At 54.0% G+C, this 20814-nt stretch overlaps 2 protein-coding genes across 2 annotated transcripts; both read left to right on the forward strand.

The window, feature by feature from the left end:
• Positions 1–1158: 1158 nt before the first annotated feature.
• On the forward strand, positions 1159–10087 carry PRDM12 (PR/SET domain 12). The gene is made up of 5 exons (XM_030001198.1): positions 1159–1453; positions 2370–2560; positions 3624–3779; positions 8050–8161; positions 9085–10087. The coding sequence occupies exons 1-5, from the start codon at positions 1240–1242 to the stop codon at positions 9465–9467; spliced, it is 1056 nt and encodes a 351-aa protein (XP_029857058.1). The 5' UTR covers positions 1159–1239; the 3' UTR covers positions 9468–10087.
• Positions 10088–12024: 1937 nt separating this feature from the next.
• Positions 12025–17195, forward strand: EXOSC2 (exosome component 2). Its single transcript, XM_030000604.2, has 9 exons — positions 12025–12204; positions 12285–12386; positions 12516–12561; positions 12854–12943; positions 13280–13345; positions 13512–13580; positions 14434–14610; positions 14783–14911; positions 16377–17195. Exons 1-9 carry the CDS (start codon positions 12080–12082, stop codon positions 16455–16457), a joined length of 885 nt encoding a protein of 294 aa, XP_029856464.1. The 5' UTR covers positions 12025–12079; the 3' UTR covers positions 16458–17195.
• The last annotated feature ends 3619 nt before the right edge of the window (positions 17196–20814 follow it).

The raw sequence follows: 20814 nt of genomic DNA on the forward strand, positions 1-20814 counted from the left end.
GGGTTTAAATCCAGGAAAGATTAACCCTTTGCTGAGCCGGCAAAGCTGCGAGCCCTAAGGGAGGGGAGCACGGAATTTGTGGGGACAGCTCTGATGCCACCTTCCTGGGGGGGGGGGGGGCAGGGGTGGCTGCGGGGCTCCAAGAGGCTCGGCGGGGCGGGGGGGTGGCGTGGGCACCGTGGCTGATGGGGGAATATTTTTGGGTGCGGAGATGGGGATGCTGAGGCAGCAGAGCCCCGGAGGGAGTGCAGCCTCCCCCGGGTGAGGGTCCGGCCCTGGGGGGGGGGCAGGACACGGTTGCCGTTGCGGGGAGGTGGGCGATCCACTCCGGCCCCTTTGACCCGTGGGCAAAATTCCCGGCCCTTCTGGCCTTCCCCTGGGAAATGCGACGGGGATGCGGAGTTAGGAAACCGGCCGGGCTGAAGGTTGCAGCCGGGCGAGCCTGGCCCCGGGTGCAAGCGGGGACCAGCCTCGGGGGCGCGTACCCCGATTCTCCCTCCCCATCTCTGTGATTGGGGACCCTCCCCGGGATTTGGGGGGGGGGGGACAGCGGCGGCTCGGAACCCGCTGGGGGAGCCCCGACCCGTTCCCCCGGGATCGCGGGGGCCAAATTCCACCGAGCAGCTGGGGCTGGCGGCGTCGGGGCCACCGATTTCGTTACGGTGCTGCAGCTGCCCCCAAACCACCGCGTTTCAGCCCCAAAAACGAGCGCGGGGGCCGGGAGGGGAACGGAGCCGGGCGGGACCGTGCCCGAGGGTGCGCCCCGTCCGTGGGACAGCGGCGTAGGCATTTCTGCCCGTTTCGTTGGGTTTTTTTTTTTTTTTTTCCACCCTGGCCGGGGGCAGGTGCCTGGATTTGCCTTTGCCTGGGCCGGGGGGTGCGGGGGGCCGAGCCGGTGAGTGTGTACGTGTGTGTATGTATATGCATGTGTGTGTATGTATGTATGTGTGTGTGTGTATATGCGTGTGTGTGTGCTCGCCGTGTCCCTCCCTCCCTCCAGCCACCCCACCCCCGGGGAGGGGAGGGAAGGAGGAGGAGGAGGAGGGGGGGGGGCTCCGACGGCTCGCCTCGCTCCGGCAGCCCCAGTCTCTCCGCCAACGTCAGGGAGGTCATTAATAACCAATTAGGAGGGTCAATGAAGCTCATATATAGCCGGGCGGGAGCCACCGAGCGGCACGGAGCCCGGCCCGCCGCCCGCGCCCCGCCGAGCCCGGCCCGCCCGCCGCCGCCTTCGCCCCCATGATGGGCTCGGTGCTGCCCGCCGAAGCCCTGGTGCTCAAGCCCGGGCTGAAGCCTCAGGGGCTCTCGCTGGCCGAGGTGATCACCTCCGACATCCTGCACAGCTTCCTCTACGGCCGCTGGAGAAACGTCCTGGGCGAGCAGCTCTTCGAGGAGAAGAGCAGCCCCAAGACCGCCTTCACGGCCGAGGTCCTGGCTCAGTCCTTCTCCGGAGGTGAGTGGCGGCACCGGACAACCTTCCCCCCCCCCCCCCCCACGACCACCACCACCGGACACCCCCCACCCACCCCACCATCGGCCCCGGGACGGGCCCCCGGTACCCGGCGGCGGGATGCGGCTCCCGGCGCCCCGCTCTCCCCAGGCGTGTAATAGCAGTTGACTGGGGAAGAAGGGCTTTAAATTCATTTGGTTAACTTGGGCTTGACCTGAGAAAGTTCCCACTTAAACCGCGGGCTGGGGAGGGGGCCGGGGGGGGGCCGGGGCCGCCCCGCATTCAGCCGTCCGGGACAATCTCTTTTCTCTCGCCCCGGCATCGCCGGGGCGTCCCGGCTCCCTTTTCCCCCTCTCGGATTTCTGTTCCTCTCTTAATTTACCATGAAGGCTAATTCCATTTCCATTCACGATATGTCAACCATCTCATCTCCCCATTTTGTAAGAGGAATTCCTGGGCCCTTTTAAACAAGCCCTTGCGCCATTCAGGCACAATGTACCGCTACAGCATTCCTAAAGGACTAATGAATTTAGAATTAGCAATTTCTTTCTAGTTGAGTTTAATGAATGCAGATCACTTTAACAGCATGACAAATTGCTGGATGGGCCGAAATAGACACCATTTAACCTCCTTTCTCAGCCCCGCTCCCTCGCCCAGCCCGGGCTGCTTTTCCCAGGTACCTCCTCAATGCCCCGGGGGGAACCTTGTACCGCTTTGTAGGAGCCCGGTTGGGCGTTTAAATGGCTCAGCCCCGGGATTTGGGCTGGCACCGGGGAGGGGTCCCCGCTGCCCCCCCCCCCTCCCCGGGCTCCCCGGCGCGCCCCCGGCCCTTCCCCGCTGCCAGCCCGGGGAGCGGCGGGGCGGGCGGGGGGCCGAAGGCGGCGGGTCCCTTTTCCGAGCCCTCTCCCGCCTCCCGCAGAGGTGCAGAAGCTGTCCAGCCTGGTGCTGCCGTCGGAAGTGATCATCGCCCAGAGTTCCATCCCCGGGGAAGGGCTCGGCATCTTCTCCAAGACCTGGATCAAGGCCGGCACCGAGATGGGACCGTTCACGGGCAGGGTCATCTCGCCGGAGCATGTGGACCTGTGCAAGAACAACAACCTCATGTGGGAGGTAACAACCCCCTGCCCCCGGACCCCCAGACCCGGCTGGCCCGGCGAGACGCAGGGATGGGGTGCCTGGGGGCCGGGGGCTTTGTCCTGTGCTTGTGTGCCGTCAGGCACCCTCCCCCTGCCTCAGTTTCCCCGTTCGTGCAAAGATCTGGCTTCCTCCAGGGCGGGTGGGTTTAGGAGACCCTTGGGGCAGGAGAAGGGCAAGGCTTCACCCCTCGGGGCGCAGCCAGCTCTCGGAGGAGCCCCGAAATGCTGTTGCTCGTGTCCCATGCAGCAGGATCGCACCCTGCCCTGCCCTTTCCCGTCGTGGTGAAACACCCGGCGGGCAGCTGCCCGCTCAGCGTGCCGAGGGCGAAACCAGCTCTGCCCTGTCCCCCGCTTTGTCCCAGCCCCGGTGCGGGTAACCCCGAGTGAAGCCGTGGGGTTTGGGGGACCTGAGCTGCCAGGACATCACGCATTAATGCCTGGCTAGTAAAGGGAGGTTTTCCTCGTATTTTTTTGTTTTGCTGAGTGTCAGACTTGCACTTTTAAATTATTATTAATTATTATTTTTTATTATTATTATAATTTTATGCCTAATGGAAACTTCCCTCGCCTTTCCTGCCACCCTGCAAAGCATCTTTCCCCCGAGGGCCAGGTCTGGCAGGCACCTTCCTCCTCCACCCAGGGATGCCCTGCTCCTGTGGGCAGCTGCAGGGTGCTGAATATCCCCTTTGGGGCTGAGCTGCTGGTGGGGCTCTGCCGAGAAGGGGGATTGAGGCAGGGTTATTCAGGTGGGCATGGGCCAGCGGCATGCCCAGTGGGCATGGGGCACCGGCATGGGCCGGTGGGGCCAGCCGTGCCCACCCAGTGAGAGCAGGGCACCCTTCCTCAGCCCCGCTGTGTTCCAGCACCATGAGCAGGAAGGGTTCAGGCATTTCCCGGCCGCTGGCATGATCTCAGCTCCGAGGCCATGCTGGCTTTGAGCTTGTCCCCGGCTGGGGACTTTATCCCAGAGGCAGGAGGTGGAGGGGCTCGGTCCATTGTGGGCAGCATCGTTACCAGCTGCTCTCTCCCCCTCCCAGGTCTTTAATGAAGACGGCACGGTGCGGTACTTCATCGATGCCAGCCAGGAGGACCACCGCAGCTGGATGACCTACATCAAATGTGCACGGAATGAGCAGGAGCAGAACCTGGAGGTGGTCCAGATTGGGAACAGCATCTTCTACAAGGCAATTGAGGTAAGCGGGGCCGGGAGCCAGCCGAGCAGTCACAGGAGGGGAGCAGGGTGCTGGGATCTCCCACCCCATAGACCCTCAGTTCTTTGGGCTGTTGCTGGGGCGTCTGTGGGAGCACAGGGTGGCTTTGCTGTCCCCTGCACCCAGACCTGCTGGGACAGGTAGGCACCTGCAGGTAGCCATTGCACGGGCTTCATGGAGAAGCAAAGGGCCCTTCTCTTCTCTGTCCCCTTTTGGTGGGCTCATGGGGTGATGTGCACTAAGCAGAGGGAGAGCGAATGCTGCCCAAGCTTCTTTTGGGGTGTAAAGCATGAAAAGACCTGTAATCCTGGCCCAGCCGGGGCTTCAGGCAGGAGCAGGGTTTTGACGCTGTCTTGAAAAATGGGATTTTGTGCAGAACCTGCTTCTCTGTAGCATGGAAAAGTTTGGGGGTTTCTGTGAAACCCAGGTGCTGAATGCAGGCTGCACCTGACTCTGCGCAGCTTTTGCCCGGGGTCACAAGCAGCTCTGGCTGTAAAACAGAGAGCGAGAGGAGGATCGGTGCTGCGGGAGCCGGGCAGGGAGCTGCAGAGCGGGCAGGGTGCGGCGCTGGCGCAGCCGAGCCTCCGGCTGTCTGCAGCGGGGCTGCGGGGAAGGGACTCATCCTGCCTGGCTCATCCACCCGCTCCCGTATGAAGCGCTGGTGGGTGCTGGCTCGGCGGGGGAGCAGGGGCAGGAGCTGGGTCCCAGGGGCATCCCAGGGCACAGGCTGCCGTGCTGTGGGGTGAAGGCTGGAGGTACCCACAGCTCCCTGTGGGAGATGCTGGGATGGAGGTGGGTGTCTGGCTCGCTGCCATTATTGATGCCATGTGCATACAAGTCACACAGTGCCAGCGGTGTGATGGCAGGGTCCAGCCCTGCTTGTGTACAGAGTCCCCATAACCCGATGCTGCTGCAGGTGGAGGAAGGTGGTAGCTTGGAGAGGTGTCCCTGTGCAGCTGCTTCAGCTTAGAGTCGCGAGAGGGGAACATCTCCCATTCCATCCCAGACCGGCACTGTGGGACTGTCCCCCTCTCCCATATCGGGTCCAGAGTCTCACACGCTCAGCAGCGTGGGCTCCCGCGGCTGCTCGCAGCTGGGAGAGGGTCTTAGCTGGGAAAGAGCGCAAGTGCCCGCTGGTTCCGTGGGCAAGGGCAGCTCCCTGGGTCTATCCGGGCTCCTGCGCTGGCTTACAGAGGAGCAGATGCTTAAATGCTCCACAGCACAGGACCACGGCTCAATCCTGCATTGAGCCAGCATCAGGGCTGGGTTTGGAATTGCTGCGGGGGGGTGGGAAAGGCGAGTGGGTGGGTAAGAAGAGAACAGGTATTTTCTTCTGCTGTGGGAGAGCCCTGTGTGCCTACTCAGGGCTCTGCCGCCTTTCCTCGTGCAGCGCTGCAAGAGCCCCAAGGGCTTCTGTGCTGCTCTCCCCATCCTGGACAGCCCTCCGTAAGCTTCAGCTGTACCCAGTTTTAAGACCTGATACTCTTGTGGGCAGCCCTGCCTGTTATGACAGCAGCTTAATTGCTTTTTATTACTGTTCTTAAATTATGCAAAGCAGTAAAATAATCCCAGTTAGCCGTGGTGTAATTAGGAATACAGCCGTGTTTCTCACACCTTGTGTGTGTGCATGGACGATGGGGCAGGTGAGCTGATATTTGGGGAGGTGTGTGTAGACGCCCCGGACAGTCACAGTCAATCTGCAGGCTTGCTCCCGGGGTTGAAGCAGCGAGCGCCAGAGCAGGATGAGTTTAATTCCCTCGATACAAACAGCAAAGTTGAGATGTTGAGAGCGCTGAACCCTGAGGGCTGGGGAGGTGAAGGTGGGGATGGAGGGTGCCTGCTATCACACTGCCGCATGCTCCCTGGGCATGGCAGGCGTCTGGCAGTGCTCCCACTGCCGCCGGGTCACCGTGGGTCCCTCTGTGCTGGGAGGAGCAGAAGGGGCCGGGGCTTTTTGTGTGAGAGTGCGAGGAAGGGAAGCATGGAGGGTGTGAGGAGCTGGGTCACAACTGGGCACGACAGGTCGAGGATCTGCATCTTCCGTGGGCTCCCCATTCCCACCTGTGTGACACGCGTGCATGCACACACACGTGTAGTCTAAAACCGATCGCTTGTTCAAACTCATTGGGGTTTGTGCACCCAACAAGAAAAGGAAAAGCAAGAGAGGATTTGCGTTTTGTGGTTCTCTCTCCACTCGTTAATCCCTTAGTGCGGAGCCATGGGCACACAAATGCAGCATCTTGGACCCGAGCGAGGTCCCCCCTTGTCACCCACCGCTCCTGCCTTGTCACCTCCCTCACCACAAATCCTGGACCGAGAGCGCAGCATCAGCCCGAGACCAGCTGGAACAGCTCAGTCTCGGTCAGGATACGCGAACACTGACCTGAACTTAGCGGTGCCCTCTCTCAGCAGCACATGGGCACTGTCACCCTCCGTCCCCCACCAGCCTTGGGGGGCTCCTGCCCCGTGCCCGCTGCGTCCCCTCCCCGGCGGGCACCACGAGCTGCCCGGTCTCTGTCGCTCTGCACCCACCTCTGCTGCACCATCACTCCAGTGCGGTATCTCTTAGGATGCCTTTCTCAGGATGCCTTTCTCACCCACCCACTACAAAATCAGATTTGTTGGGTGCCTTTTTCACTATTTGCCTTTAATATTTTCATGTGTTTTTTCCCGTTCCTGCCCTTACTTACTAGTTTGTCTTTTCCCATCCTCTTCCTCAGTAATTCCAAGTTGCCACTGCTGGAAAATAAAGTGAGGGCAGTGAGTTTTGGCCTTTGATCTGAAGGCCAAGAGATTCCTGGGGGGCAATTTAAATTGTTTTGGGGTGTATGCACATGAGTGCTCATCTGCTGCTGGCACAGGTGCACCAGCTCCAGCAGAATAACGCATGCATGCACACACATACGCACGCATGTAATGTGTTTTATCCTTTCAGCAATATTTTATTCTCTTTGCTTGTATTAAAAATAACTCATTTTCTGTGAAGAGAAAATGACACAGAGAAACAGCACCAATTTGGGATGCAAAATTATGTCGGTTTCCTCTGCCTCCCAAACTCCTACTCTGCAGTCCTAGTGAGGTCTTCATGCAGATGGACACTTGAAAATACGAAGCCAAAATTCCCACTGCTTTCAGGTGCCTGAAATTGGGCGCATTTTCAGTGCTCGGGTGATCTAACTCATGATCTGTGTTTCATGTGGATGATGCTTTTCTTGGACTACTCTGTATATGGAAAGTCATCCTCTGAAACAGGGGACTTTCCCATTTCTAAATTAGGTTCTTAATACTAGGGACCTGAAAGGAAAAAAGTCTGCGCATATTTTTTTATAAAGTGATGTTGTTATTAGTGTTGCCTGAAACAGTGTGAGAGTATCCGTCTTCCCAGCCGTGGCTGCTGTGCACTGGGAGGCTTGAACGGTGTTTCCTGGCTGTTTGCTTTGGCCACCCTGGCAGTGCAGGAACATAACAGGAACAACAGGGGAAGGAGAAATGCCATCGTTTCAGGGAAACGGGAGTGTGGCTGGTGCAAAAGCACTTCCCTGGCCCTATAGATCTCCTTGGGCTGTTGCAGGTACCGGGACTTTGGTGTGGGACGTAGGCAGCATCTTGCACCCAAGCCACGCACTCCTTTAGCAGCCCCCGCGCTCTCCAATCCCCAGGCTGACGAACCCTTTGTTGGCACATCTTTTATTTCCACCAGCTAAAATAAACCCCAGAGGGGTCGGGTGGGAGATGCTGCCTATGCCCTACAGCAGGAGGGTGCCAATGGCTCTGTCCAGAGCCGAAACGCTCTGCAGGAGCACTGAGTCAGGGTTCTGTGTCACGGCTCCCTGCTTTGGTGTCTGTCATTTGTGCCTTGCTGCAGTTTGTGGGTCCACAAATGGCTTATTTCTCCGTGTCTCTGTGTGCCGCTGCGTCCTCATCTCCCTGAGCTGCAGGGACCTCTGGGTCCTTCACTCCAGAGACCCCAGCTCTGTCTGTGTGCTCTGTAGCTGCTTATTTGCCTGTTACGTTGTTCGTGGCCCAGCCCGGGGGGAGAGCTGTGCTGGGTGATGGTGCTGAGTCATGTCATCGCCACCAGTGCTGCAACCTGTGCACAGGGGGTGTCGGGGACCGCTGGCAGGTCCCAGATGGCAGCAGGGTCTCGCAGGAGATGGAATATGGCCAGGGTAGGTCAGAAGCGACCAGCTGAGGATGCACGGGGAGCTGTTCGCTGTCCCCTCCCCACACCCCTGTCTGTCTCTCTCTCTAGATGATTCCTCCGGACCAAGAGCTGCTGGTCTGGTATGGGAACTCCCATAACACCTTCCTGGGCATCCCAGGTGTGCCGGGGCTGGAAGAGGAGCAGAAGAAGAACAAACATGGTAGGTAACATCAGAAACAGCCATGGGTGCAGCATCCCTGCCCGTTCTCCGTTCGCCCTGTCCCCAGCTCTGAGGCCATGGGGTGGGCATGGGGCAGGGACATCCTGGGGATATGTCATATCCCCCAGCTCTCTGGAGACAAACGCAGGGACTATGAGACAGATCCGTACAGCTTGAGCAGGTCCCCAGTAATTTGGGGGGGTCACCTCTGGGCTGGTTTGCCCACGGCTATCGCTGGTGCGGTGGCCAGCAGTAGCTGCCTGACCCTGCCAGGCAGGGAGAAGCAGGGCAGACGTGTGAGCGGGGCCAAGGCAGCCCCGATGCACTACGAAACGCCAAGTGGATGCAACTGCTTATGTCCCCGCTCTGCATTTAACAGATCTTTCCCCAAATCACCATTGCAGGAGGCTTTTCTCTCCCTGGGCTTTCAATCTCTGCTTGTCTTGGTGATTCTCCGAGGTGCTCCTCTGTGGGCAGGCAGCAGGGCTTTTGGGCACTTTTGGGGGATGCTGTGTTCAGAGCCAGACCCCGTCTGTGCTCCTCAGCCCCACTTCCCGCTCTGAGAGCGCTGGGTCAGAGCCCAGCAGAGCAGTGGGAGAAGCTGGGACCAGTGCAGGGGCAACACGCTGCTGCTGAAGAGCCTGGGCTGGAGGCCAGGGCAGCACGGTTGTGGGTTGTTCCCCCTCGCCTAAATTTGGGTGAGCCTGTTTGCAGCTCTGGCCCCATCCCAAAACTTTAAGCACCAGCCTGTCATCCCACTCTGCCCGGGATGGGTGTCTCCACGAGCGGGCATCCTCAGCGGGCAGGGACCCAGCGAGGGGGCACGGGGTGGTTATTTAGGGCAGTCAGCACCATGGGGGCTCGGGGAGGGGGTGAGCTGCTGTGCCGGAGGACAGCGCCTGACCGTCCCCTGTTGTCCCCAGAGGACTTCCACGCAGTGGAGACGGGGGCCAGCACGACGGGGCGCATGCGCTGCGTCATCTGCCACCGGGGCTTCAACTCCCGCAGCAACCTGCGCTCCCACATGCGCATCCACACCCTGGACAAGCCCTTCGTGTGCCGCTTCTGCAACCGCCGCTTCAGCCAGTCCTCCACCCTCCGCAACCACGTCCGCTTGCACACCGGCGAGCGTCCCTACAAGTGCCAGGTTTGCCAAAGTGCCTACTCCCAGCTCGCCGGGCTGCGGGCACACCAGAAAAGCGCCCGCCATCGGCCCCCCAACGCCTCCCTGCAGGCTCACTCGCCGGCCCTGCCCGTGCCCCATCCCGCCTCCCTGGCCCATCACATCCCCACCATGGTGCTGTGAACCCCCGGCGCGGCAGCGGGTTTTTGGACAGCAAAGACTGGAGCTGAGACATGCAATGAACTGGGGGGTGTTGGCCCTCGGCAGAGCTGGGAGGCAGAGGCAGGGCTGCTTTGTGTTGAAGGGAGGATGCTGGTGGTTTTTTGTTTGTGGTTTTTTTTTTTTTTTTTTGAGCTTCACCATTTGCGTGGGGTTTGGGAGGCTGTTCGGTGAGCAAGGGGACCCCCCCCCCCGCCAGCTCTGCAAGCTGCTGGTGCAGCCATACCGTGCGGAATCCTCCCCGGGGAGATGCGGTGTAGGGTGAGCTGGTGGTCCCTGGGGTTGGCAGGGGGAGAAGGGCAAACGGACACAGTGGAACATCCTGCGTGGATTTGCAGGTGTATGGGAGGAGGGCTGGGGCAGCCTAAAAGCTGGGCCTGGATGAGTGATGCCAGGGTTTTACAGATAATTTGATGGAAAGAAAAACTGTTCTTAAGCCTCCTCCTCTGCTCCAGCGAGTGTCCGGCGGAGACATGTGCCCCGTTGAAAGGCTGGCACAGCCCTGTTGTGGCCACCCCATTCATGCCTGTTTACTCCAGGGGCAGCTTTGGCCCTGGTGGCTCTTTCCAAAGGGACACATTTCCCTCCTCGGGAGCCCTGATTTAGCAAACGGTTGTGTGTAGTCGTCCCCCCTCCCCGACCCCCCCCAAATCCCCTTGCCTGCCCTCCTCCAGCCCGAGCTGTGTGTTGGGGTTTGCCCAACACCTCCAAGCAATGCCATGGGCAGAGGGGACAGGCCACCTGCCACGGGGACACCCCCAGCACGACGTGCCAGCGGGAAATGCCCATCCATGGGCAGGTTTTGCGGGGGACCCTGTGCTCTGCCGGGCTGCGCCTGCTCCAGCCCTTGGAGCATCGCTCCCCATCGCTCCCCGCAGCCGTACGGGAACATTTCGGCTGTTACTTCTGCTGCCCTCTGGGGACAGAGAAAACCCGTCCCTGGGCCAGCTCTGTCCCCAAGGACAAGTCTAAGCGCCCTCTGGAGTCCTGCCACACGGGAGAGGAGGGCTGTGTATCATAAAGCTTAAAAGAAGGTATTCTAATATTAATTATAAGTCTAAGATGTATAAAGTTCTCACAAACTGTGTTTTACTTCCAGAAAAAAAAAACAAACTGTCACTTTAACTTTGTAAATATTTATGTAAACATTATTTACAAAACTTTGATATTATATATTATTTGATTGTATATGTACACAGTGTAAATACATTTGTACCTCTCTTGTATTCTAAATAAAAATTACTTGGAACATTTATCATTTAGAAGATGGATAGTATGGAGAGCTTTATTTTGCTATGTGCCGGGGAAGGATGTAGCGGTTGGGATGAGTGAATGTTTTGATTAGCACACGGTGAATAACGAGACGTAGCATTGTCTGTTGGACCAAATAGTGCAGTTGGGAAGAGGAAAGATGAGCTTTGGGAAAAACAAGCCCTTTTGCAGGTCTGAAAGAGAAGGGGCAAGCGCGGGAGCGGGTGGTATTATTTGGTCGGGTACCTCCCTGTCTCTATGTGTACAGTCTCTATTTGAAGCAACAGCTGTTGATATCCTTTGGTATCTTTCATGAAATAATGGTCATATTTCAGCTGTGATGGGCTACAGGTGCAAGTCTTGCTTGGAAGAATTACATTTGATTTTTTTGGTCTGGAGGAAGCAAAGCATTCACTGGAGGTCATCACTGGCTGCTTTTTCCTTGGTATTTTCTCAGCAGCTCTGAGAGCCTAACTGCCGTTTGAATTAAATGAGTAAAACTTCCACACATACTGTTGGAACAGCTTTATCAGGGGAAGAGGTAAATTCCCTGTCCCTTGGAGATGTTTCAGCCAAACCTGATCGTTGCTCGCCTTGCAGCCTGCTTGCTGCAGCGGTCACAGGGTGAAATCCCCTGGCCCCACTAATGCAGGAGGAGAGGCAGGCTGGCCGGCCTGCTGCCCCCATCCCACCCAGCTCCCTTCAGCCTCCCCGTACTTCACTGGCGGGGCTGTGGGTGCAACTCCAGCACCCTGCATTTCACCTCGGAAGAGGATTAGAGGATTATCTTCAGAACACGGCGGGGGGGAAACAACTTGTGTGTGCACACAAATGCGCGGGCACCCCCAGAAATTGGAGGTGCTGCTTCCCTCCAGGGCAAACGCACCCTTTGCCCGTAGTCCTGCCTTTCGGCTGGGGGGGGCTCCCCCAAAGCGGGGTGCTGGGGCCCTGCGAGCCCCAGGCTGGGGACGCAGGGAGAGGCCCGTCGGGGCCTGGTGCCCCCCTGGTGCGGCAGGGCGGGCTCCCAGGGAGCTGGTCCCGGCCGTGGGGCTGCCTTCCCCGCTCAGCCCCACAGCCTGTCCGACGGCGTTGTAGGCACCCTGCCCTCACTAAACATGGCCCCTCTCTCTCTTTGGTTCCCAACGCGGCGAAGCCCACGACTCCCTTTACTGCCAGGAACCAAAATGGCTGCCCAGAAACCTCACCGTCGCCCTCACTCACGATGGCGGCGCCGGCGCCTCAGGCGCCTTCTCGCCAGCAGCTAACATGGCGGGCGGAAGGCGCGTGTGGCCGAGGTCGCCGGCGCTGCGCCGCCCGCACTCAAGATGGCTGCCATCACCATGCGCTTGCCGGTGGCCCGCAAGGCGGTGGGACCGAGCGCGCCCCGGGGCGGCGAGAAGCACCTGGTGGCCCCGGGGGACACGATCACCACGGACACGGGCTACATGAGGTGGGGGCAGCGGCGGAGCGGGGCGGGGGGCGCCGGCTAGCCGGCCTCGGGCTCTCCTCAGGCGGCAGCTCTCTCCGCAGGGGCCACGGCACCTACGTGGACGAGGAGAAGCTCATCGCCTCGGTGGCCGGCGCCGTGGAGAGGGTGAACAAGCTGGTGTGCGTCAAAGCGCTGAAGACCAGGTGAGCGGCGGTCGCCTCCTCAGCGCGGGGAGCGCGAAGCCCGCCATCCGTGTCAGAGGAGGGCCGGGCCATTTTCTGGGGGGGATGAGGCGTTCTGACGGGGCCGCTCTCTCTCTGTCCCGCTGCTAGGTACAACGGCGAAGTCGGGGATATCGTGGTCGGCAGGATTACAGAGGTAAAGCTCGGTTTTTCCTGATGTGCCGTGGAGGAGGAGGGTGGCCCGCTGGGCGGCAGCCAGGCTGGCGTGTCTCGGTCCGATCCGGAGCGCTTCTGACGTTGCTAAAAACACGTTAATGTCTGTGCGCGGAGTCACTGTGAGTGCCCGGGCTTTAAACAAGATGAGGCTGGAAGTGGTCAGCAGAGCTGTCTCCTTCTGCAGCCTCGGCTGGCTGCAGGACCTCCCGCTCCGCTGAAGAGCTTCTGTTCAATTTTTGAGTGTATATCCGCAGATTATTTTTCTTCTCCAGGTTCAGCAGAAGCGATGGAAAGTGGAAACCAATTCCAGGCTAGATTCAGTCTTGTTGCTGTCATCTATGAATTTACCCGGTGGGGAACTGGTGAGTGTAGTTCACGCAGAGCAGCGCCAGAGCCCTGTCTTCTGCTTCCACAGCAGAAGCAGAGGCACTGGGAAGCTGTGGAGCCCTTCCCACAGTTAGCACAAGGGTAGTGTGGGGTTTTGTGGGTGGGTCTGTAGCACTCCAATATCTGTAACTCTCAGCGTTATTGGGACGTAAACACTTCAGTGATCTAAAGGTGTGCTAGTCTGCCTGATTTTCCTTTGGTGACCAGATTGCGTTTTGCATGGCATCCTAAGGTCCCCCCGCAATGTAGGTATTAACTGATGTTTTCTTATTCTGAACTACACGTAAGTTTTCTCGCATTGTGCGTTTCAGAGAAGGAGATCAGCAGAAGATGAGCTTGCAATGAGGGACTACCTGCAGGAAGCAGACCTCATCAGTGTATCCTTCCACTGCTTGCGCTCGGACAGAACAGCCAAGGGGCACGGGGAGAACAGCCAGGTTTCAGCTGGCCTGGCTGCCAGGGAGAGCTCTCTGCCGGGGGCAGCCAGAGGCTGTTGGCACTGGGCAGCATTAGGGACCTTGTTTCCTTAAGCGGCGCTGACAGGCAGAGGTCCAGTCTGTATTTTCTGATGGGGCTTTATCACTGCACACCCGGAGTCTGAAATACGGGAAGGTAAGTTGTTCAAAAGCATTTGGTCTTGGCCTAATTCTGCTCCGGTTGACTTGTATAAGGCCTTTTGGAGGGGTTTTTAAGAAAAAAGCTCTGGAGTAGAGCAGGATGTTGTTATAACCCATTCCTGCAGGTTAGGAAGAATCTTAGCTTCTACGTGGGAGCACCGAACAGAATTTCCCCAAAGCAGAGTGCCCTTGAGTTGCTCTTTGAGCTGCTGCTCTCCCTGTCCACAATTACAGCCTGTTTCCCCCACTAGCCGCTTGGGATTTAAACCCTGGAGAGAAAAATCTTCGGACTCAAACTTCATCACTCCTTTTCTGCAGGCCATTGGCCCATGACTTGTTTCTCTCTCCAGGGCTTTATTTTAGGCTTTACGCAGTTGGCATTTATCTCTGGTTTTGTGCATTGAAATAAGCCAAGGGGCCATTGGAGCCTAGGCTGCAGTTTGGGATTACCAGACCAAGGGTATTAGCACTTAAAAGATGAAAGCGAAGTGTGCGTATTGCACAAAGGGTGAAGGACAGCAATTGGATTAAGAGGGAAAGTGTTCTGCTAAATTGGGCCTCTCGCTTCTCATTTTTCTGCAGGGATGGTTGATGTGTAGTTACGACCAAGATATTATTAACATTTGTGCTAAGCACTTAGAGTATTCTTCATCTTCAAAGGACTGCACAGGCATTAGCTAATCCTCCCAGCACTCCCAGAGGCAGGCAGGTTTTATATTCACTGTTTCACAGGAAAAGGTGTTAAAATTGACTGGTTCCTAGACCAGGAGGGGAGTGCATGTCGGTGACTTGACGTTATCTATGGTGTCTCATGTCTGTCATGTTGAGTCTCGTGGTCTCCTCTTCAGCTTGGCCAGGGTGTGCTCGTTCAGGTATCGCCCTCCTTTGTGAAACGCCAGAAGACTCACTTCCACGACTTGCCCTGTGGTGCATCTGTGATCCTCGGCAACAACGGTTTCATCTGGATCTACCCAACTCCAGAGCAGAAAGATGAAGAGGCAGGGGGCTTCACCACCAGCTTGGAGGTGAGGGTTCAGGGAAGATGAACCTTCTCCTACCAATGATGTTTTGTTAGTCTAACATAGTCAGAGGCACATGAATAACCTGAGACTTTCAAGATTTGGTATTAGGTTCATGGCAAAGCTTTTTTACAGTAGGCTTGCACTATTTCCTTGTGTATTCATCTCTTTTCCTCAGCCGGTTCCCTTGTCTGACCGGGAGGTGATCTCACGGCTCCGAAACTGCATTGTGGCTCTCATTACTCAGAAGTTGATGCTCTTTGACACCAGCATCCTGTATTGCTATGAAGCATCCCTTCCTCATCAGGTACAGAAACCAGTGTTGTTTACTTTATTCCACACTGTGGGGAGGGAATGAAAAGGCCACATCAGTTGCTGCTGGAGTCAGTAAATTAGGCGGTAGGCCTTCCTTTTGGCTTTCCAAAGCATTCTGCAGCAAGTGACAATATGAACTTCCCCCCTTCTGCGTAACATAAATTGCATTGTACATTTTCAGGGATAGTTTGAAGGGTTCTGCCTCTGGCAAAGTCCAACTATTCATATAGAGAAATAGTCCATTTTTTGATAGATATTGTGTATCACTTGTTGGGATTATGGACACTCTGTGATCCCTGTGAAAACAGTGTTAAATTTGGGATTGTATGAGGGGACGGTGCACTTTAAGAGCAAATGAAAAAGCAAGTGTCGTCTATTGTACAGAGACCAGTCTTCTGTTTGTATCCACATCCTGCACTGCTGGAAGGCTCTCTCAATTTGACCTCTTGCTGTACAGCTTTTCTCTGCGATTTCTGCCAGCACAATCACTGGGAATTCTCTTCCTGTAAACAGATAAGATCTGAATTGGCTTCTGCTTTCATTCACAGTGGCAGCCTGCTCAGCTAGATGGGATGTTCTTTTGAACTATACTTCTGTTTAAGTCATCTCTCCCCTTCCCAAATACTGGTGTGTGTCCTTCAGGAGAGATTAGGAGTTGTCAGTAGCATCTCCTTTGATTTCTTACGGTCTCTGTAAGAATTGCTAACTCTGGCAAAGTTGACCTTGCGTTGGACCCTCTGCCATGATAGTCTCGTTTGACCAGAACCCTCTAAATTCACTTGCTGCTCACTGCTGTGTGCTGGGGACCCTTGTCTCCACAGAGTGTGCAATAGTAGTATTGTGGTTTAACCCCAGCTGGCAACTAAGCACCACGCAGCCGCTCACTTGCTCCCCCTGCGCCCCAGTGGGATGGGGGAGAGAATCAGGAAAAAAAAAGTAAAACTTGTGGGTTGAGATAAGAACAGTTTAATAGAACAGAAAGGAAGGAACTAGTAACGATAATAATAACAATATTAAAATGACAATAATAATAATAAAAGGATTGGAATAAACAAAACAAGTGATGCACAATGCAGTTGCTCACCACCTGCCAACCAATGCCCAGTTAGTTCCCAAGTGGCAATTCCCCCCAGCCCCACTGCCCCCAGTTTATATACTGGGCATGATGTCACACGGTATGGAGTACCCCATTGGCCACTTTGGGTCAGCTGTCCTGGCTGTGTCCTCTCCCAAATTCTTGTGCCCTTCCAGCCTTCTTGCTGAAAAATCTTGACTTAGTCTAAACGTTACTTATCAGCAGCTGAAAACATCAGTGTGTTATCAATATTCTTCTCATACTGAACCCAAAACACAGCACTATACAAGCTACTAGGAAGACAATTAACTCTATCCTGGCCGAAACCAGGACAAGTACTAGTTGCTTTTTCGTGCCAACGTTACTCTTCTTTCCACTCCAGATCAAGGACATTCTCAAACCAGAGGTGATGGAGGAGATCGTTCTGGAAACCCGACAGAGGTTGCTGGATCTGGAGGGGTAGGGCACATGGCCAGAAGCAGTCATTTGAAGTCCCAGCATGGCAGCTTTTGATTCTCAGTACTTTTTTTTTCAGTGTTCTAGTCTCCAACGTTCATTCCACACTTCAGAAACCACCAAAATTCCTCATTTTAACTCCTAGGATACCTCCTGAGCCCTTTTAGTACAATAGTACTAAATAGTACTTAAGTACAATAGCCTTTTAGTGCAGCAGCCTGAAAAATTGATATCTGACCTTTATGAAGATGTAGATGCAATTGGGACATATCTCATAGCACTTGTTGCTGTGTCTGGTGCCCCTGAACTTTGTGCAGAATGATAGAGAGGAAAAGATGTGTTTTGTGATGTTTCTCTCTCCCCAAAGGCTTTCTGAATGGTTTTGATTTTCCTTTACTATGATACAGACCTGCCAGTCAGTCCTCTGACTGAGAGCTTGTTTTTCTGTTTAAGACTGCAGAACACAGGTACAAGTCTTTAGAGGACAGGAGTATCCACACCCTTGCTAACCACATTTTGGGTCTGACTGTTCATGGTTTCTATGTCTCAAGGGTATGAGATTGGATGTGGCATGATGTGGCTGTCCACATGAGCCAGGAGCCATGAGTGAGCAGTGGCTTCTCAGTCTGTGTGCATCCTACTGGTCCTTATTTTATGCCTGATGTGGTGAGCTCCTCCTCTGAGGAGGCTCCAGTATTGTTTTCTATTAAATATTTTACATTTCAATAAATTTTTTTTAAACAGATCAGTCATTCAGGAGTGTGTGCATTAGCTTGTCTTTCTCCAGAATGAATTGGGTCTAGCTTGAGAGCTATGGTTGGCTCAAGTTTCCTTGTGCCAGGACAGTGAGAATGGTTGCAATGCCCTGTTATCTCCTCTTCAGCTGTTGCTCCTCATCCCATTCAAGCAGGACTTGACCTTCCTCTTCAGCATATCTTCTGTGCAGAGTTCCTCTGTAAGTAGATTGCCTGGCATTGTTCACAGTGGCGCTCTCAACATTGCTTCCCTGCAGGATCCCATAGAGAGGTGTGTCATGCAGCAGCTGTGTTTGGGGGATGACAGGGAACCCAGTATGACACTGGTGAAGATCCTCAGGCCAGTGGTTAGAGGTGGGCATGCTGAGCCAGATGTTGGCAGCCAGTCACTTGCCTTCTCTGTACAGAATGGATGTGATGTTTTCCTTAGAACATCCTCTCAGATCTCTGGTGATATATTAGAGCCATTTGTATTATATATGTGTTGTGTATATATATTGTATTTGTATTAGAGCTGCTTGCACCACAGTGGTGTAATTCTTAAAAGGGATGAAAAAGCAAAATGTCTGGCCTAATTGTCCCTGAATCTAATTCTAACGTTGCAAATTCTCACGCTTGCCCCAGGCAAAAGGAAAAATTCTTTGCTCAATCTTTTCCTGGGAACTAGAAATACCCTTCGTTGCTTCTCATCTAGTTCAGACTGCTCTGCCTGTGGTCCAGAGTAAGCACTAGGAGACAGTTTCAGATTGTGTTTGTAGTATTTATCTTCCCCAGCAGCTCTGCCTCATTGCCCTGCCAAATAGCAAAGGCTGGATATCTGCCACCAGTGCTGCTACCTAAATACTAGAGCATTATGGAGCTCAGTGGCTAAGGACAAGCAAGGACATGGGTAATCCATTCTGCTGCTGCACCACTCAAACTTCTGCCTGTGCTGCCTCTCTAAAATAGTACTTAACTTCTTGGGGAAATTGGTGGAATGCTCCACACAAGACCTGGGAATTGTTATTTTTGAGTTTTATGAGGATTCCCTAGTAAGTGTTGCAACAATCACATCCTCAAGATGACTTGGGAAATTTGAAAACTAAAGCTTGATGGTGACACTTTCAGGTCTGTGCATGAGGCTGGTAGCAGCATTATCCACATCTGCGTGGACAGGAACAATGCAAAAAAGCTAAAGGAAGGCTCCCTAAAAAGCTAGCAGCCTCTGAATCTTTTAATTAGAAAAGTACCTCTTTTTTCTCTACAAAAGTGCTGTAGTTTAGCAGCTGTTTATCTTATTGCCATGCAGGGAGATTCAGGGATTTCTGCTGTGAGGCTTCTAGGTATAAGCAGATTGGGGATGTACAAGCAATGAGATAAAGTATCTGATGTTCCCTTTTTTTAAAGCACTTTTGAAGGCTGATGGAGAGGTCTGTAGTTAATCCAGTCAATCTCTTTGCATCTCTGCCACTTAAACAACTCTGTGTCAGTTAAAGGGCAAAGGGGTGAAGAGACTGTACTTCACTACCACCTAGAGAGATTTGATACCTGGAAATGGTTCTGCTGAACTGGTAGACAAATGCAAAATGCTTCTCTGTCCTCAAGTAGCCACTCTGCAGGCATCTAAGGGGTCAGAAAGGGGTTGGGGGGATTATGAAGCTCTTGAAAGTGCTGTTGGTAATGTGGTGGAAACATGCTGAGGAAGTGTGCTCTGGAGGTGGTTAATTTAGAATTGGATCATGCTCATGGGTACCAACCATGAGCTGTCAGACCTGCAAGGTGAGACAGTGCCAGGTTCTCATAACACAGATCTTAGGAAAAGGGAGCTGGTGTCTGCAGCAGGCTGTGTGGGCTGCACAGCTGAGTTGTTACTTTCTTTTTTTTTTTTTCCTTTTCCTCTCTCTTTTTTTTGTTTTTCCCCTTGTTCTTTTTTTTTCATCCTCATAGCAGTCTTTAAGACTGTGGTCTATTTCCAGGCTTCTTACGCTAGCCCTCTCTCCCCATTGTGAACCTTTTTTGGTTATTTATGCTCAATAAAGAGTATACAACCTGAAAAACAATGAGCTCAAAACCTGGACTGCTTCAGCTCTGATCTTTCTGATTCCTCCTGCTTGCTGCAGCATTCCTGATATTTTGGCCTTGGGTATATATTAAGTGGGGGAGAGTATGTGACTTATCCGGTTCCTGTGCTTGCGAATACCTGGCACTTTTGTTTTTAAGCCTGAGAACCAGAGCACTAGCTGGTACGGTTTGGTTATGGATCTTTTCTGATGTGTGAGGGGCAACTGAAGGTCCCTGTATTTTCTTCTCTGGCCACGAGGGGTCACTGCTGCTCTGTGTGAATTCAGCCAGTGCTTCGCCAAGCCCAGACCTAAATTCTGTAACAAGGCTTCAGCGAGGGCATTGCTGGCAGTTCCTGCAACCCCATCAAGCACAACTTTGCAAGTCACAAGGTAACAAGAGATGAGAGTGACAAACTTGTGTGGGGAGGGAGAAACTTCCTGAGCAGTTTCAAAGATGTCTTAAGAAAGGTACCAGGCCAGCTGCCATTTACTGTTGATTTGGCTGAATCCCTGTGACTTTTCGCTCTCTTGACAAATGTCAAGATCCACTAGTGCTCATCCATCTCAAAAGCAACTGGATGTGTTGCTGAGGCTCACCGTTCCCATATGGAGAGGCTTCGAGTATCACTGTTCAGTCATCACCCACAATATGGTGAATGACTTTTTCCCAGTGCTCAGCAGAGATGAGTGAGGAGTCAGACAGGGTCTGGGGGAAGCTCTGGCATCTCAGGTACATGGGGGAGCTGGGGCCCCTTTTCCTGTAGGCAGGTCGGCACACGAGTATAGGCAGGCTGTATAAAAAAAAGGTCTTTGAAATGGGAAGTGCTTGAGATGTAAAGGAGGTCTCCAGCAAAAGCAGTGTCCTCTTGAATTCTTGAAATAGTCTGTGGGATTTTTCTCTCTTGAATTCTTGAAATAGTCTGTGGGATTTTGCTAGGCAACTTCTAAGCAGGAAGGGTGAAAAGGAAGAAACTATGGCTTCTCTGGTTTAAGAACAAAACCATAGTCAAAAGTGGGGTGGGAAAAACCTAATAAGTGTTCATTTTTATAGGGGGAACTAAAATGCCCATGCAGACATTAAAACAGCTTAGACCAATTTGATTTCTTCGGTCACCAGTGTCTGATGGCGTGGAGCCTGTAAACCAGCTGTAGCACCTGCCTGCTGCTTACTCCAGGGTTAATACATGGCACAGATGTGCTTGAAAGTGGAGCTACTAAATAGTTCCCTTGCTGGTGAGTGCTGCCTGCAGAAACAAGAACACAAAATCACTCGTCTGTAGAAATAATTTTCGTGTTTCTTGGTGGCACTGTTTGATTCATGTACTAATATGAAGAATGGCAACTCCTCTCTTTACTCCCAGTAGTAACCATTGGGATTTTAAATTTGTGCTAATGGATTATTAATCCAATTACTGCTGCTTATTATGTTACTTCTATATCTTCCGCGTGCAGTTTTGCTGTTCAGTTGAGGTGAATGGTATAAATATAAAGCTTTGAGCAGACCCTAGAAGATACTGAAACCCCACTGAGATTATAGGCAGTCTTGAAATGGTTGTCTCATGTTCCT

The sequence above is a fragment of the Aquila chrysaetos genome, chromosome 24, assembly GCF_900496995.4.
Source record: "Aquila chrysaetos chrysaetos chromosome 24, bAquChr1.4, whole genome shotgun sequence".
NCBI lineage: Eukaryota > Metazoa > Chordata > Aves > Accipitriformes > Accipitridae > Aquila > Aquila chrysaetos.

Coding starts and splice junctions, on each gene's coding strand:
- PRDM12 (XM_030001198.1), top strand. CDS start 1,240: ATGATGGGCTCGGTGCTGCCCGCCGAAGCCCTGGTGCTCAAGCCCGGG. Junction 2,561..3,623: donor ACAACAACCTCATGTGGGAG/GTAACAACCCCC, acceptor TCCCCCTCCCAG/GTCTTTAATGAAGACGGCAC. Junction 8,162..9,084: donor GCAGAAGAAGAACAAACATG/GTAGGTAACATC, acceptor TGTTGTCCCCAG/AGGACTTCCACGCAGTGGAG.
- EXOSC2 (XM_030000604.2), top strand. CDS start 12,080: ATGGCTGCCATCACCATGCGCTTGCCGGTGGCCCGCAAGGCGGTGGGA. Junction 12,205..12,284: donor ACGGACACGGGCTACATGAG/GTGGGGGCAGCG, acceptor CTCTCTCCGCAG/GGGCCACGGCACCTACGTGG. Junction 14,611..14,782: donor GCTTCACCACCAGCTTGGAG/GTGAGGGTTCAG, acceptor TCTTTTCCTCAG/CCGGTTCCCTTGTCTGACCG.